At 35.9% G+C, this 13,160-nt stretch overlaps 1 protein-coding gene across 2 annotated transcripts in view; it reads left to right on the forward strand.

The window, feature by feature from the left end:
- ZMYM2 (zinc finger MYM-type containing 2) overlaps positions 1 to 13,160 on the forward strand; it is a 124,101-nt gene that overhangs the window by 18,760 nt on the left and 92,181 nt on the right. Inside the window, exons 3-4 of one of the 2 annotated variants that reach the window (XM_016203570.2) lie at positions 9,828 to 10,329; positions 10,591 to 10,684. In XM_016203570.2, the coding sequence (XP_016059056.1) occupies positions 9,838 to 10,329; positions 10,591 to 10,684 (586 nt within the window). In that variant the 5' untranslated portion in view covers positions 9,828 to 9,837. Of the gene's footprint in view, positions 1 to 9,827; positions 10,685 to 13,160 lie in introns of both variants that reach the window. The other variant, XM_016203569.2, reaches the window with a different exon arrangement.

The raw sequence follows: 13,160 nt of genomic DNA on the forward strand, positions 1-13,160 counted from the left end.
AGGAATTATGTTGACTCTATAGATTGCTTTAAGTAATATGGACATTTTAATGATGTTAATTCTTCCTATTCATGACCATTTTATAGGCTTCCATTTATTTGTATCTTTAGTTTCTTTTTTCAGTGTCTTATAATGTTTCAAGTTCAGGTCTTTTGCCTCCTTGGTTATAATGATTCCCAGGTATTTTATTATTTATTTATGTATTTAATTTATTGTTGCAATTGTAAATGGGATTGTTTTCTTAGTTTCCATTTCTGATTGTTTATTATGGGTGTATATAAGTGCAACTGATTCCTGAATGTTTATTTTGTATCCTATTACTTTACTGCATTCATTTATAAGTATTAGTAGTTTTTTGGTGGATTCATTAGGGTTTTCTATACACAGTATCCTGTCATCTGCAAATAATGAAAATTTTACTACTTCTGTTCCAATTTGGATGCCTTTTATTTCTTCTTCTTGTCTATTTGCTGTGGCTAGGACTTCTAGTACTAAGTTGAATAAGAGTGGTGAAAGGTGACATCCCTGTTGTCGTCTTAATTGTAAGGGAAATGCTTTTAGTTTTCCCCCATTCAGTATGATATTGGCTGTGGGTTTGTCATATATGGCTTTTATTATGTCAAGGTATGTTCCCACTTTGCTGAGAGTTTTCATCATAAGTGGGTGCTGGTTTTTGTCAGATCCTTTTTCTGCATCTATAGATATGATCATATGATTTACATCTTTCATTGTGTTTATGTGGTATATCATGTTAATTGACTTGTGGATATTGTACAAACCATGTGTCGCAGTAATAAATCCAACTTGGTCATGGTGTGTGACCTTTTTAATGTATTGCTGAATTCAGTTTGCTAATGTTTTGTTGAAGTTTCTTACATCTATATTCATCAGGGATATTTGCCTTTCATTTCCTTTTTTTGTGGTGTCTTTATCTGGTTTTGAAATCAGGATAATGCTGGACTCGTAAAATGATGAGTGTGGGAATCTGCCATCCTCTTGAATTTTTTTTTTTAATCCTCATCTGAGGATATATTTTTTATTAATTTTTAGAGACAGGGAGGGAGAGTGAGAGCGGGAGACCTAGAGAGAGAGAAACATTGATTGGTTGCCTCCCTCCTGTATGTGCAGGGGATGAAACCCACATCCTGATGCCTGACTAGAAGTCAAATCCACTACCTTTTGGTATACAGGACAACGCTCTAACCAACTGAGCCAGCCTCCCAGCCATCGCTGACTTTTTGAATCATTTGAGAATGGTAGGTGTTAATTCTTTTTTGAATGCTTGGTTAAATTAACCTGTGAAACCATCTGGTCGAGGACTTTTGTTCGCTGGGAGTTTTTTTTACTACTGCTTTCATTTCATTGGCTTTTATTGGTTTGTCCAGGTTTTCTTTCTTATTGATTCATTCTTGGGAGATTGTATGTTTCTAGGAAATTATTTGTTTCTTTAGGATTGTCTAACTTGTTGGCATATAGTTACTGATAGTGTTTTCTTATAATCCTTTGTATTTTTGTGGTTTCTGTAGTTACTTTTCTATAATTTTTGGTTTTATTACGTGTGTCCTGTTTCTTGTTCTTCATGAGTTACGGTTACAGTTTTATCTGTCTTGTTTATCTTTTTAAAGAACGAGCTCTTGGTTTTATTAATCTTTTGTAATTTTTTTTTTTTTGCTCTGTTTTGTTTATTTCTCCTCTGACCTTTGTTATTTCCTTCCTTCTACTCACTTTGGCCTTTGCTGTTCTTTTTCTAATTCCTTTAAATGTACGGTTAGATTTTTCTTTTGGTAGGCCTGTATTATCTGAATTTCACTCTTGGGACTGCTTTTGCCGAGTCCTATAGATTTGGGTTCTTTGTGTTTCCAGTTTTATTAGTCTTAAGGTATGTTTCGATGTCTTCCTTGATCCTCATTGTTGACCCATTCATTGTTTAGTACCATGTTATTAAGCCTCCATGTGTTTATATGTTTTTTAGTTTTATTTATTTATTTTATTATTATTTTTTAAGAGAACGAGGAAGGGAGAGGAGAGCTGTGTGAGAGAGAAACATCAGTTGGCTGCATCCTGGCCCCCCGACCCCCTGGACTGAGCCCATAACCTGGGCATGTGCCCTGACCAGGAATTGCACTGGTTACCTCTTGGTGCCTGGGATGATGCTCAGCCAACTGAGCCACACTTGCCAGGGCTGTTTTTTTCATATAATTGATTTATAGTTTTTTATCATTGTGGTCAGAGAAGATGCTTGAAAATGATTTCGATCTTTTTAAATCTATTGAGACTTATTTTGCAGTCTAACATGTGGTCAGTTTATCCTAGAAAATGTTCCATGTGCATTTGAAAAGAATGTATATTTTGCTGCTCTGGTGTGACATGCTCTAAAAATATCAGTTAAATTCACCTGGTCTCATTGCTTCTTGGCCTTTTGGCTAAGATCAAGTGTAAATTCATCTATTCTTATGTGTCATTTAAGGGTACTATTTCCTTTTGATTTTCACTTTCTAAGATTATCCAATGATTTCAACGGGGTATTAAGGCCCCCTACTATGACTGTATTACTGTCGATATCTTCTATGTCCATTATTATTTGCTTTATATATTCAGGTGCTCCCGTGTTGGGTGCATAAATGTTTACAAGGGTTATATCATCCTGATGTATTGATTTCTTTATTGTGATGTCATGTCCTTTTTTGTCCTTAATTATAGCCTTTTTTTTAAAGTCTGTTTTGTCTGATGTAAGTATTCTACCCTAAGGTTTTTTTTAGTTTGCGTGAAATATGTTTTTTCAACCCTTTACTTTTAGTCCATGGGTACCTTTCATTCTGAGGTGCGTCCCTTGTAGACAGTATATATGTGGGTCTTATTTTCCTATCCGTTCAAAAACCCTATGTCTTTCGATTGTAGCATTTAAATCATTTACATTTAAAGTGATTATTGATAGGTGGGGATTTATTGCCATATTATTCTTTATAATTACTACGTTCCTCATTTTGTTTTTCTTTCTTAATGAGGCCCCATTAATTTTTTTTGTAATACTGTATTGGTAGTATTGAACTCCTTTAGCTTTTTCTTATTTGGGAAGCTCTTTATTTGTCTTTCAAGTTTAAATAGCCTTTTTGGTTAGAGTAGTCTTGGTTGTAGGTCCTTGATTTTCATCACTTTGAATATTTTGTTCCAATTTTTCTGGCTTGAAATGTTTGTGTTATGAAATCAGCTAACAGTCTTATGGCAGCTCTTGCTGCTTTTAAGATTCTCTCTTTGTCTTTAACCTTTGCCATTTTAATTATGATGTGTCTTTGTGTGGGCCTCTTTGGGTTCCTCTTGTTTGGGACTCTCTGAGCTTCTTGGACTTGTATGTATTTTTCCTTCACCAGGTTAGGGAAATTTTCAGTCATTATTTGATCAAATAGTTTCATAGTCTCTTGCTCTCTCTCTTCTCCCTCTTGTTGCCCTGTGATATGGATGGTGTTACACTTGATGTTGTCACAGAGCTTCTTTAAACTATCCTCATGTTTTAAAATTCTTGTTTCTTTTTTCTGTTCTGATTGGGTGTTTTCTGCTCACTTGTCTTCCAAATTGTGATTTGATCCTCTCCCTTATCTAACCTACTTTTTTTTTTTTCCTCACCCGAGGATATTTTTTCCATTGCTTTTCAGAGAGAGTGGGAGAGAGAGATAGAGAGAGAAACATCGATGCGAGAGAGACACATCAATTGGCTGCCTCTTGCACACGCCCCGACCAAGGCTGGGGATCCAGCCTGCAACCGAGTTACATATTCTTGGCCAGAATCAAACCTGGGACCCTTGATTCCTAGGGCCAGCACTCTAACCACTGAGCAAACCATCTAGGGCTCTAACTTAATTTTGACTTCTTGTATATTCTTTATTTCATATATTGTATTCTTTATTTCTCACTGGTTCTTTTATGGTTTCTGTGTTATTTTTTATGCTTATTATCTCTTTGTTTAGAGTCTCCCTGAGTTCATGCAGTCTTCCCTTAAATAAGTTCCTGGAGTATACTCATAACCATTGTTTTGAAGTCTGTACCTGGTAGAATACTTGCCTCCATTTCATTTAGTTCTTTTTCTAGGGATTTTTTCTGTTTTTTGATTTGTGGCATGTTTCTTTGTCTCCGTATTTTGGCTGCCTCTCTGTATTCGTTTCTGTGCTGTGTCTCCCAATCTTGGTAGGATGGCTTTATGTAGTAGGTGTCTTGTGGGGCTTAGTGGCACAGTCTCCCTGATGACCTGTGCTAGATGATCCTTCATTTGTTTTTAAATCCCCTTTAAAAACTTTTAAAGGGCAGTCAGTTTTGATGTGATATTTCTTTCATATATGTGTATTTTGAATATTGATTGGGTTATTTTATTGAATGTCTACAGTCTTTTAATTAATAAGAGCTTTGCTATATTGCTTTATTTTTTAATACTTAATTATATACTACATAGTAATTATGAATATTCAGCTTCTGACCTACCACTTCATTTGTTATAAATTAATTGATTCATTTGAAATATAGTGTTAGAGGAGAGCTCTCTGGATGCCCTGGACCATCAGACGAACCATTTGGTTCCAGAGCAAAGTAAGCTTGAAATGTTGATGGAGGCAAAAGTGACAAAACTGATGCTGTCCTACTTAGGGCACTTCATAAGAATGCGAGGTTGTTTGAAAAAGACAGTAGTTCTGGGGAAAATAGAAGGCAGAAGGAAAAGAGGAACACCAAATATGAGATGGATTAACTCCATGAACGAAGCCATAGGCATAGGAACTGAGAAAGGACTGTTGAGGACATGACATTTTGGACATCACTCATTCATATGGTTGCCAGGAGTCGGAGCTGACTCAGTGGCTTGTAATACACACCACTTCCTGGCTCTGGTCTTGGGCAGCTTGATTTTGAGGACCAATTTTTTAAAATCTGTGTAAGGGAGATAATGATTTTATTTCATGGGTTGCTTTAATGTTTAACGGACATGAATATTTGGGCATAATCATCACATAAATGTTAAGTATTATTGGATGAGTGTACTTTTATTTAAAACATTTGAGTTATGAAAATTTTGAATCAGATGTTACTCAGCATATTTATACTTTCATAACTTTCTCTAATGGTAATGTTAAAAATTTTTCATCTTACTATTAAATGAAGGCCTTATGAAGGTTTCCTCTAGCATATGCTATTGTTTTATCATAAAGAATTTTTTCTTATTAAGGAACTATTTTAGAGTAATGTGTGCATATTATATTGTTTGAAAGTATACTTAAAATATTTTAGCGTCTGGAATGGAAATTGATAGATCTTTGGTGAAAGCACATAGTCACCCCTTAAGTTTTTAGATAGAATTATCCATTTTCTTTTAAGGAGATATAAATGTATTTTTTGTCATATTCCAATATTAACATGTTTTCCATTCTGACACAGACACAGCTCTTGCTTGTTCTAAGGAATGAAGACTGGTTTTGGAATCAAGCTTTATACATTGTGTTTGAGTCTTGAGGTTGTCTTAGAAGCTTGGATAGTTTTAACTAATGCGCCTGATGTACTGTTTTATTACAGAGAAATATTTGTATCAGTTTTATTTAACTCAGTGGCTCAGTGGGGTTATTGTTACAGTTAACTGAAAATAAAATACCTTTCCTATAAAATACTGAAATGAATTGGATATGGTGCTCTCCGGACACTAGAACCTGGTTTAACCAGGATGCTTAATGGTCAGAGAGTAACATAGTATATATAAAATAAAGGGACTAAGATTGTATATGTTAGTATCTGGGACAAGTGATACGGCCTATCCACAGTGTTTCCTAAAAAAGTTGGCATACCCTCATTTAATGTATATGAAAAGTGGCTATTCTGTGTCCCTGTTGTATCTGGAGAGTGATAATCACTTCATCTTCAATATTTGGTCAGCTTTATGTGGTCTCCTCTATTTCCCATTACTCATTCAGGTGCTTAAGCTGCCTGAAATCCTTTGTAGATTAATGTGGAACTTAAAGTGCAACTTGTTGAAACCTCCCTGACCCTTCTAGCAAACTACTCTGTCAACATAATGTGATTCTTCCATGGTTGTTTTTCTCCCATGAATTTACATAAAAATATATGTACTTTAAGAAAAATATATTGTGTATTTATATGTGGGTTTTGGGGAATTCATAATATTGTAGTAATATTCTTTGTGTTTGGTAACTATTTTTCAGTCTATAGTATATCTGTAGATCTTTTTATGTCAGTAAGATATGCTTTCCAAAAAGCCCTAACGCTGCCTGGCCAGCGTAGCTCAGCAGTTGAGCATCAACCCAGGATCCAGGAGATGGCGGTTCAGTTGCTGGTCAGGGCACGTGCCCGGGTTGCTGGCTCGATCCCTGGTGGGGGACGTGCAGGAGTAAGCCAATTACTTTCTCTCATTGATGTTTCCCTCCCTCCCACCCCTCTCTCCCATCGTGTCTCTGAAATCAATAAAGAATATTAAAAAAACAAAAAAAAAAATCCCCAGCAAATCCTAATCTGTTTCCTTTCATTTCCCCTCACCACCCTTGTTTCAGCTGTTATCATCTCTCACCTGGACCAGTGGCCCTCTGGTTTTTTCTTTGCCCATGTAGCAGTCAGAGTGATCTATTCAAAACATATGTGAGATTATGTTAGCCTTTTGGCAAAAACGCTGCAATGTTTCCTGTTACTGCAAAATCCAACCTGTTGCCTTTAGAATTCATGATTTCTGATGGCAGGCGTGTTTACCTGTTTGGTTTATTGATTTTCTCAGGTGCCTAAGACAGTGTATTGCACATAGGTGTTCTGTAAATCTTTGTTGTATGCAATTAAGGAATGAACTTGTTGGCCTTGGTGAGTTGTTGCTCTGGTTTTTATATTTCATTTCATAGTATTCTTCCTTTTGTACCTTGTTCCAGCCACACTGGCCTTTATTCTGTTGCTTGAATTTACCAGCCTCGTTCCCTTGAGGCTTTTTTCGCAGGAGCTGGAATGCCTTTATTCCAGTTTTCCCACAGTTGGACCTTTGTTGTAATTTCAGATTTCAGTGCATATGTCACCTGCTCTCATAGAGGTATTTCTCTGATCACTGAAGAAAAGTAGTTATCTCTTTTATCACTGTGCTATCACTCTGTGTTTTTTGTTGTTTTTTAATATGTCTTTATTGATTTCAGAGAGAGGAAGGGAGAGCGGGGAGAGAGAGAGAGAAACATAGATGATGAGAGAGTCCCTCATTGGCTACCTCCTGCACACGCCCCACAGGGGATCGAGCCCGCAACCTGGGCATGTGCCCTGACCGGGAATTGAACTGTGATCTCCTGGAACATAAGATCGATGCTCCACCGCTGAGCCATGCTGGCTGGGCTGTTTTTTGTTTTTTTTTAAATCCTCACCTGAGGATATGCTTATTGATTTTAGAGAGAGAGGAAGGGCGGGGGTAGGGGGAGAGAGGGGGAGAGAGAGACATCAGTATGAGAGAGAAACATCAACCTGTTGCCTCCTTTATTTGCCTGACCAGAGATTGAACCTGCAACCTAGGTATGGGCCCTGACTGGGAATCAAACCTGCAGCCGTTTTTGGTGTACAGAACGACACTCCAACCAGCTGAGCCACACCCAGTCAGGGCTCACTCTGTTTTTAAAAAAATTAAATTTAGCTTTAAAAATAAGTGCGAGCCCTGTCAGCATGGCTTAGCGGTTGAGCATCAACCTGTGATCCAAGAGATGGTTTTTCGATTCCAGGTCAGGGCACATGCCCGGTTGGGGTCTCGATCCCCAGCAGGGGATGTGCAGGAGGCAGCTGATCAGTGACTCTCATCATTGATTTTTCTATCTCTCCCTCTCCCTCTAAAACCAATAAAAATATGTTAAAAAAATAAAAATGAGAAATCATGTTGAAAAAATTGAGAAAATGCAACAGAATAGACTCAGCAATTTCTCCATCCCTATCTTCCCATCTGCCAAAGTGATATTGATGTCTTCATCCTTCCAGAGGTTCTTTATAGCAATATAAGCAAATGACAATATATATGAACCTAGTAAGTGTTCTTAAACCAGCTTTTTTTAAAAAAACTAGTCTAAGTAGCTTTATTAGAGCAAGAGGATTACAAAAGGTTTAAGAGTTAGCATTGGGGTTCTTAAACCAGTTATAATCAGTTTCCTCTCCTCAGATAACCTACTCTATGAAAATGAGGCTACCTTGTATAAACCACTTCAAATTCCCATCCATTCCATCTACAAATTACGTACATTATGTATTCACCCTTCATTTTTCCCCCCTTCTAGTTGTTTTTTCTCCCTGTTTAGTCTCTCAGATTAAGGTGATTCATGTTCAAGATTAGTTCTACTACCATCTGTGCCCATGACCTTATCCTCTCCATCTGTTCAAGAACTTTTCTTTCTTTTCTCGCTTTTTACTGTTAACTCTCTGCTGTCTCTTTGGCTTCAGTACAGCCCAGGATATATAGTAGGTACTCAGAAAATATTAGTTGAGTATAGCAGGGTGGTGAAGAGTTTGAACTTTTGAGTTATGAAGAGCTAGGTGTGCATTCTAGCTGTGCGACTTGGGCATGTTTGTTAGCATCTCTAGGCCACATTAAAATGGGACAAATTTTATAGCTATATCAAGGGTTAGGGTTGTTTTGAGGGTGTAACTAAAAAGTAGATTGTGTTTATTTCTCATAGCTGTTGTAGCAAATTACTGCAAACTTGAGGGTAGACAAGTTTTCTTAAAACAACAGAAATTTTTCTCTCAGTTCTGGAGGTCAGATGTCTGAAATCAGTGAGACTGGGCTCAAGTCAAGGTGTCAGCAGGACCATTCTTCCTCTGGAGGCTCTGGGGGAAAATCAGTTCCTTGCCTCTTCTACATTCTGGTGACTACCAGCGTTCCTTGGCTGTATCACTGTCTCTCCTCTAATCTGCTTCTATTGTCACACTGTCTTCTCTTGTGCCTATACTGTAATCTCTACCCACCTTTCTTTGATAAAGGCACCTATAATTGCATTTAGCGCCCACCCAGGTAATCTCATTTTAAATCCTTAATTATATCTTCAAAGACCTTTTTTTCAGATAAGGTAACATTTACAGTTCCAGGGATTAGGATTTGATATTTTGGGGGGCCATTATTCAGACTGATAAATATATAGGTAGGGTGTCCCAAAATATATGTACACACTTTGAATAATTATTAATTCCAATGGGTTAAATCTGAAAAGAAAGAAACATCAACTGAGCTATCAGAAAAAAGTATGTACACTTTTTTTGGGACACCCTGTAGATGTGAAGCACACTGCATGAAGCCTGGCAAATAAGGATTTAAGCTTTCTGGATAGGGTCAAGAAAGATTTCAGATTCTTAGAAGGATTTAATCATGCAGTTACGTGGGAACCAAGGAGTATGAGAAGAAGGGATTATAAAAAAAGATGAAGTAAGGGAAATTAGTGACTAGACCATATCATTTTATTTAATATAGAGGGATAAATGTATAGAGCAAGGATTTTTGTCAGATTTCGGTTATTTTCCTGCTCAAATGTGTGTAAGAGTGTTTATATGGTAAATAGTGTGATGGAAAGGAGGTGGTCGAGGTGGGAATATTATTGCAGAAAATTGGATAATTCCCTTTTTAAAAATATTGCTAGAGGTTCACATGTATACTATGTGAAATGATTAGTGAATAAGAGAAGATCATAGAATGGATATCAAAATTTTCCTGGGTGTTATGTTAGAATCATTCTCATTTAGAATAAAAAAGAAAGTAAGAGTACTTTAAATTCCTTCAATTAGAATAACATAAAATGTGATGTACTAACATTTGTATTCTTTTTATTTTTTTCTATCTCCTTAACCAGGTTCCTTGGCATGGACACAGGTTCAGTAGGAGGATTAGAATTGACTGACCAGACTCCTGTTTTATTAGGGAGTACGGCCATGGCAACTAGTCTCACGAATGTTGGAAATTCATTCAGTGGTCCACCTAATCCTTTAGTTTCTAGATCTAATAAATTTCAAAACGCATCAGTGGAAGATGATGACGATGTTGTTTTTATCGAACCCATACAACCCCCCCCACCTGCACCAGTTGTTTCTGATCAAAGAACGGTAACATTTACATCATCAAAAAATGAAGAACTACAAGGAAATGATTCCAAAATTCTTCCTTCCTCAAAAGACTTGACTTCTCAGAAGAGAAATGTAAGTGAGACAATTGTCATTGATGATGAAGAGGACATGGAAACAAATCAAGGGCAAGAGAAAAATTCCTCGAATTTTATTGAACCTCGGCGACCTCCTGAGACTAAAAACAGAACCAATGATGTGGATTTCTCCACTTCCAGTTTTTCAAGAAGTAAGGTAAATGCAGGAATGGGTAATAGTGGTATCACCACAGAACCAGACTCTGAAATTCAGATTGCTAATGTTACAACCTTAGAAACAGGTGTAAGCTCTGTGAATGATGGCCAATTAGAAAATACTGACGGGCGAGATATGAACTTAATGATTACACATGTAACATCACTGCAGAATACCACCTTGGGAGATGTCTCTAACGGACTGCAGTCAAGTAATTTTGGTGTTAATATACAAACATACACCCCATCTTTAACTTCACAGACCAAGACTGGAGTAGGACCTTTTAATCCTGGTAGAATGAATGTGGCAGGAGATGTTTTTCAGAATGGAGAATCTGCAAGTCATCATAGTCCTGGTAAGCTGTGAGTGATCTTCCACCCCATGTAAATAAATTTGAACTTTGGCTGATGCTTTTTTTATTGTAGTAATTGATTCCATCTTGATTAATTTATTCATGTAAGGTATGCTAATTCTATTGACTTCTAAGTTTGGCGTCTTAGCTAATCAGAGATGTGAAAACATATACAGTATTTTTCCACAATTATTAGAAAATTAATCAGAAACTTAGGTGTAATGGATTAAAAAAAAATACCCCTTTTATTCACCACCACTAAATTCTAACAATTTGGCATCTCCTTTGTCATGTACTCAATTTTTGTTAATATATTTTTAGTTGTGTTGTTTTAATGTGCCGAGCACATTTAAGGAAAAATATAATATAGTATAATTGCATTTAGATATGTTTAACTTTGTGTTTAATTTTGACTGCCTATCTGATTTTAATTTTTACTTACTATCTTTTTATTATCTTTTTTATATTTGAAGGTTGAAAATTTTTTCTGTGGGTAGCTTTGCTCTGTGAAAACATTATAAGAATTCTGGCTTTCTCATGACCATACCTATGTGCTCCCCTTTCTGTTCCGCCTGCCCCCAAGCTTGTATGTGTCTGCCTCTGTCTCAATCATATACCCCCTCTCTGTGCTTGTCCCATTCTTTTATCATTTTAGGCTCATTAGCAACTTTATCAGCCTAGGAATTATGGAGAATAATAAGAAATGACTAAAAGTTAGGCAATGTAGAATGCTCTATGAAATGGTAGTTATTATTTTTTTTTATATTCTTTTTTTGGCTACAAGAGTAATGTCTAATTATTAAAGAATGTTTGGAAAATCTATAATTTAAAAATGAGGGATAAAGTCCCTTTAAAGATTCATGCTTTCAGTGGGTGTCCTTCAGTCTTTTTCCTTTGTGTTTTTTTACCTTTGTTGAAATACAGTTCTGTATAATTTTGTTCCTAGTTCCCCCCCCATTTATTATTACATTGTATTTTCTCAGACCATTAACATATTTATATACAAAGGGTTTTAATGGCTAAAAATAGTTGTGAATATATCATTCCCATATTTGGCTTTTTCCAGATTTGCTATTGTAGGTTTATGATGAACATCTCTGCTCACATTTCTGATTATTTCTTTAGAGTATATTCCCCTACCCCCCTAAAGATTTTTGATCTAAATATCTGGTTTATAGAGATTTTGAAAGAAATGTGTTTCTTATTACTCAGTTTTGAAATTTTTCATGCATTTGGAAGACCCTTGCCGTGTGTGTGTGTGTGTGTGTGTGTGTGTGTATTTATATTTGTACGGCATTTTTAAGTTGTGGAAATGTATTGTCATATTGCCTTCCTGAAAGTTCTTGCCAATTCTACTACCAGCTGTATATTAGAGTGTCTTTCATTGTAAACATCCAGCTCACATAAAAGGTTAAGAAATGATAATGCTCAAATTAGTTTTAAATTGGCTATTTTGTCTCTCTTGTAATTATAAACATATGAGAAACATAAGAGTATGAAAAAGAAAACATTCATTCTCACCATTGAGAATGGTGCATTTAATTCTAATCTTACATCATCGTATAAGTATAGTTTTGCAAACTCTCCCCTCTTCCTACTACTACTATAAATACCTAGCAATAAATCTTGAACTTTTAACCATGTGAAGTATATGTTTGATTTTGTTAATTCTCTATTTAGCTCGGTTCCAAGTTTTACTACATAAATAGCTCTTAAGAATATTCTTTTTAATGTATCTGGGGTATGTACTTCTTTGGAAGTATTGCTGGGTCAAAGGGACATATTGTAAGAGTTGTGTTCCTCTTTACTCAAACTCTTACAGAAGGGAATGTGAAGTACTCATCAGAAAAACTAAACATATACCTGTGCTCTTGAATTTATGAATTAGCTCTTGTGTTTATGTACTGTTTTTATTTGTGATAGAGAGTTGTAAAATCTTGCTCTTGTGTTTATATGCTCTTTTTATTTCTAAGAGTGAGTTGTAAAATCCTGGCTATGTGTACAGGCTCTCAGATTGATTAAACTGCTATCCCAAGATATCCCTTGAATAAAATAGAGAGTTTAGATGAAATGATTAGGTACCTTCTATTCCTAAAAGTCTTGGTGTTGGAGGAGATGAAAATTTGAAAGTAGGGAAAATGTAAGAGCTGAAATATAAAGGGAGCCATTACATTATTTATATAGGGCCTAAAACTAAACTGAAAATAAAAGCACCATTTTTTCAAAATCAAGTTAATAGAGGCCCTTAAGTTTAAATAGGTTCCTTTAAGTATATATGCAAATGACAAGCCTACAGAATTGAAGATCCTAAGAAGTCAGAATTTGTGTTGCAAAAGCTATTCCTTCTAGCATATGTTCAAATATAGTTTTTGATTGAAGGCCTCTCGGGAGGTAGAATTGCCAGTTCTTTCAGTGATTTATTTTCTTTGTCTTCATTAGTATTGTTACCCATTTATTAAAACTGTTCAGTTACCTTGAT

The sequence above is a fragment of the Miniopterus natalensis genome, chromosome 2, assembly GCF_054644295.1.
Source record: "Miniopterus natalensis isolate mMinNat1 chromosome 2, mMinNat1.hap1, whole genome shotgun sequence".
NCBI lineage: Eukaryota > Metazoa > Chordata > Mammalia > Chiroptera > Miniopteridae > Miniopterus > Miniopterus natalensis.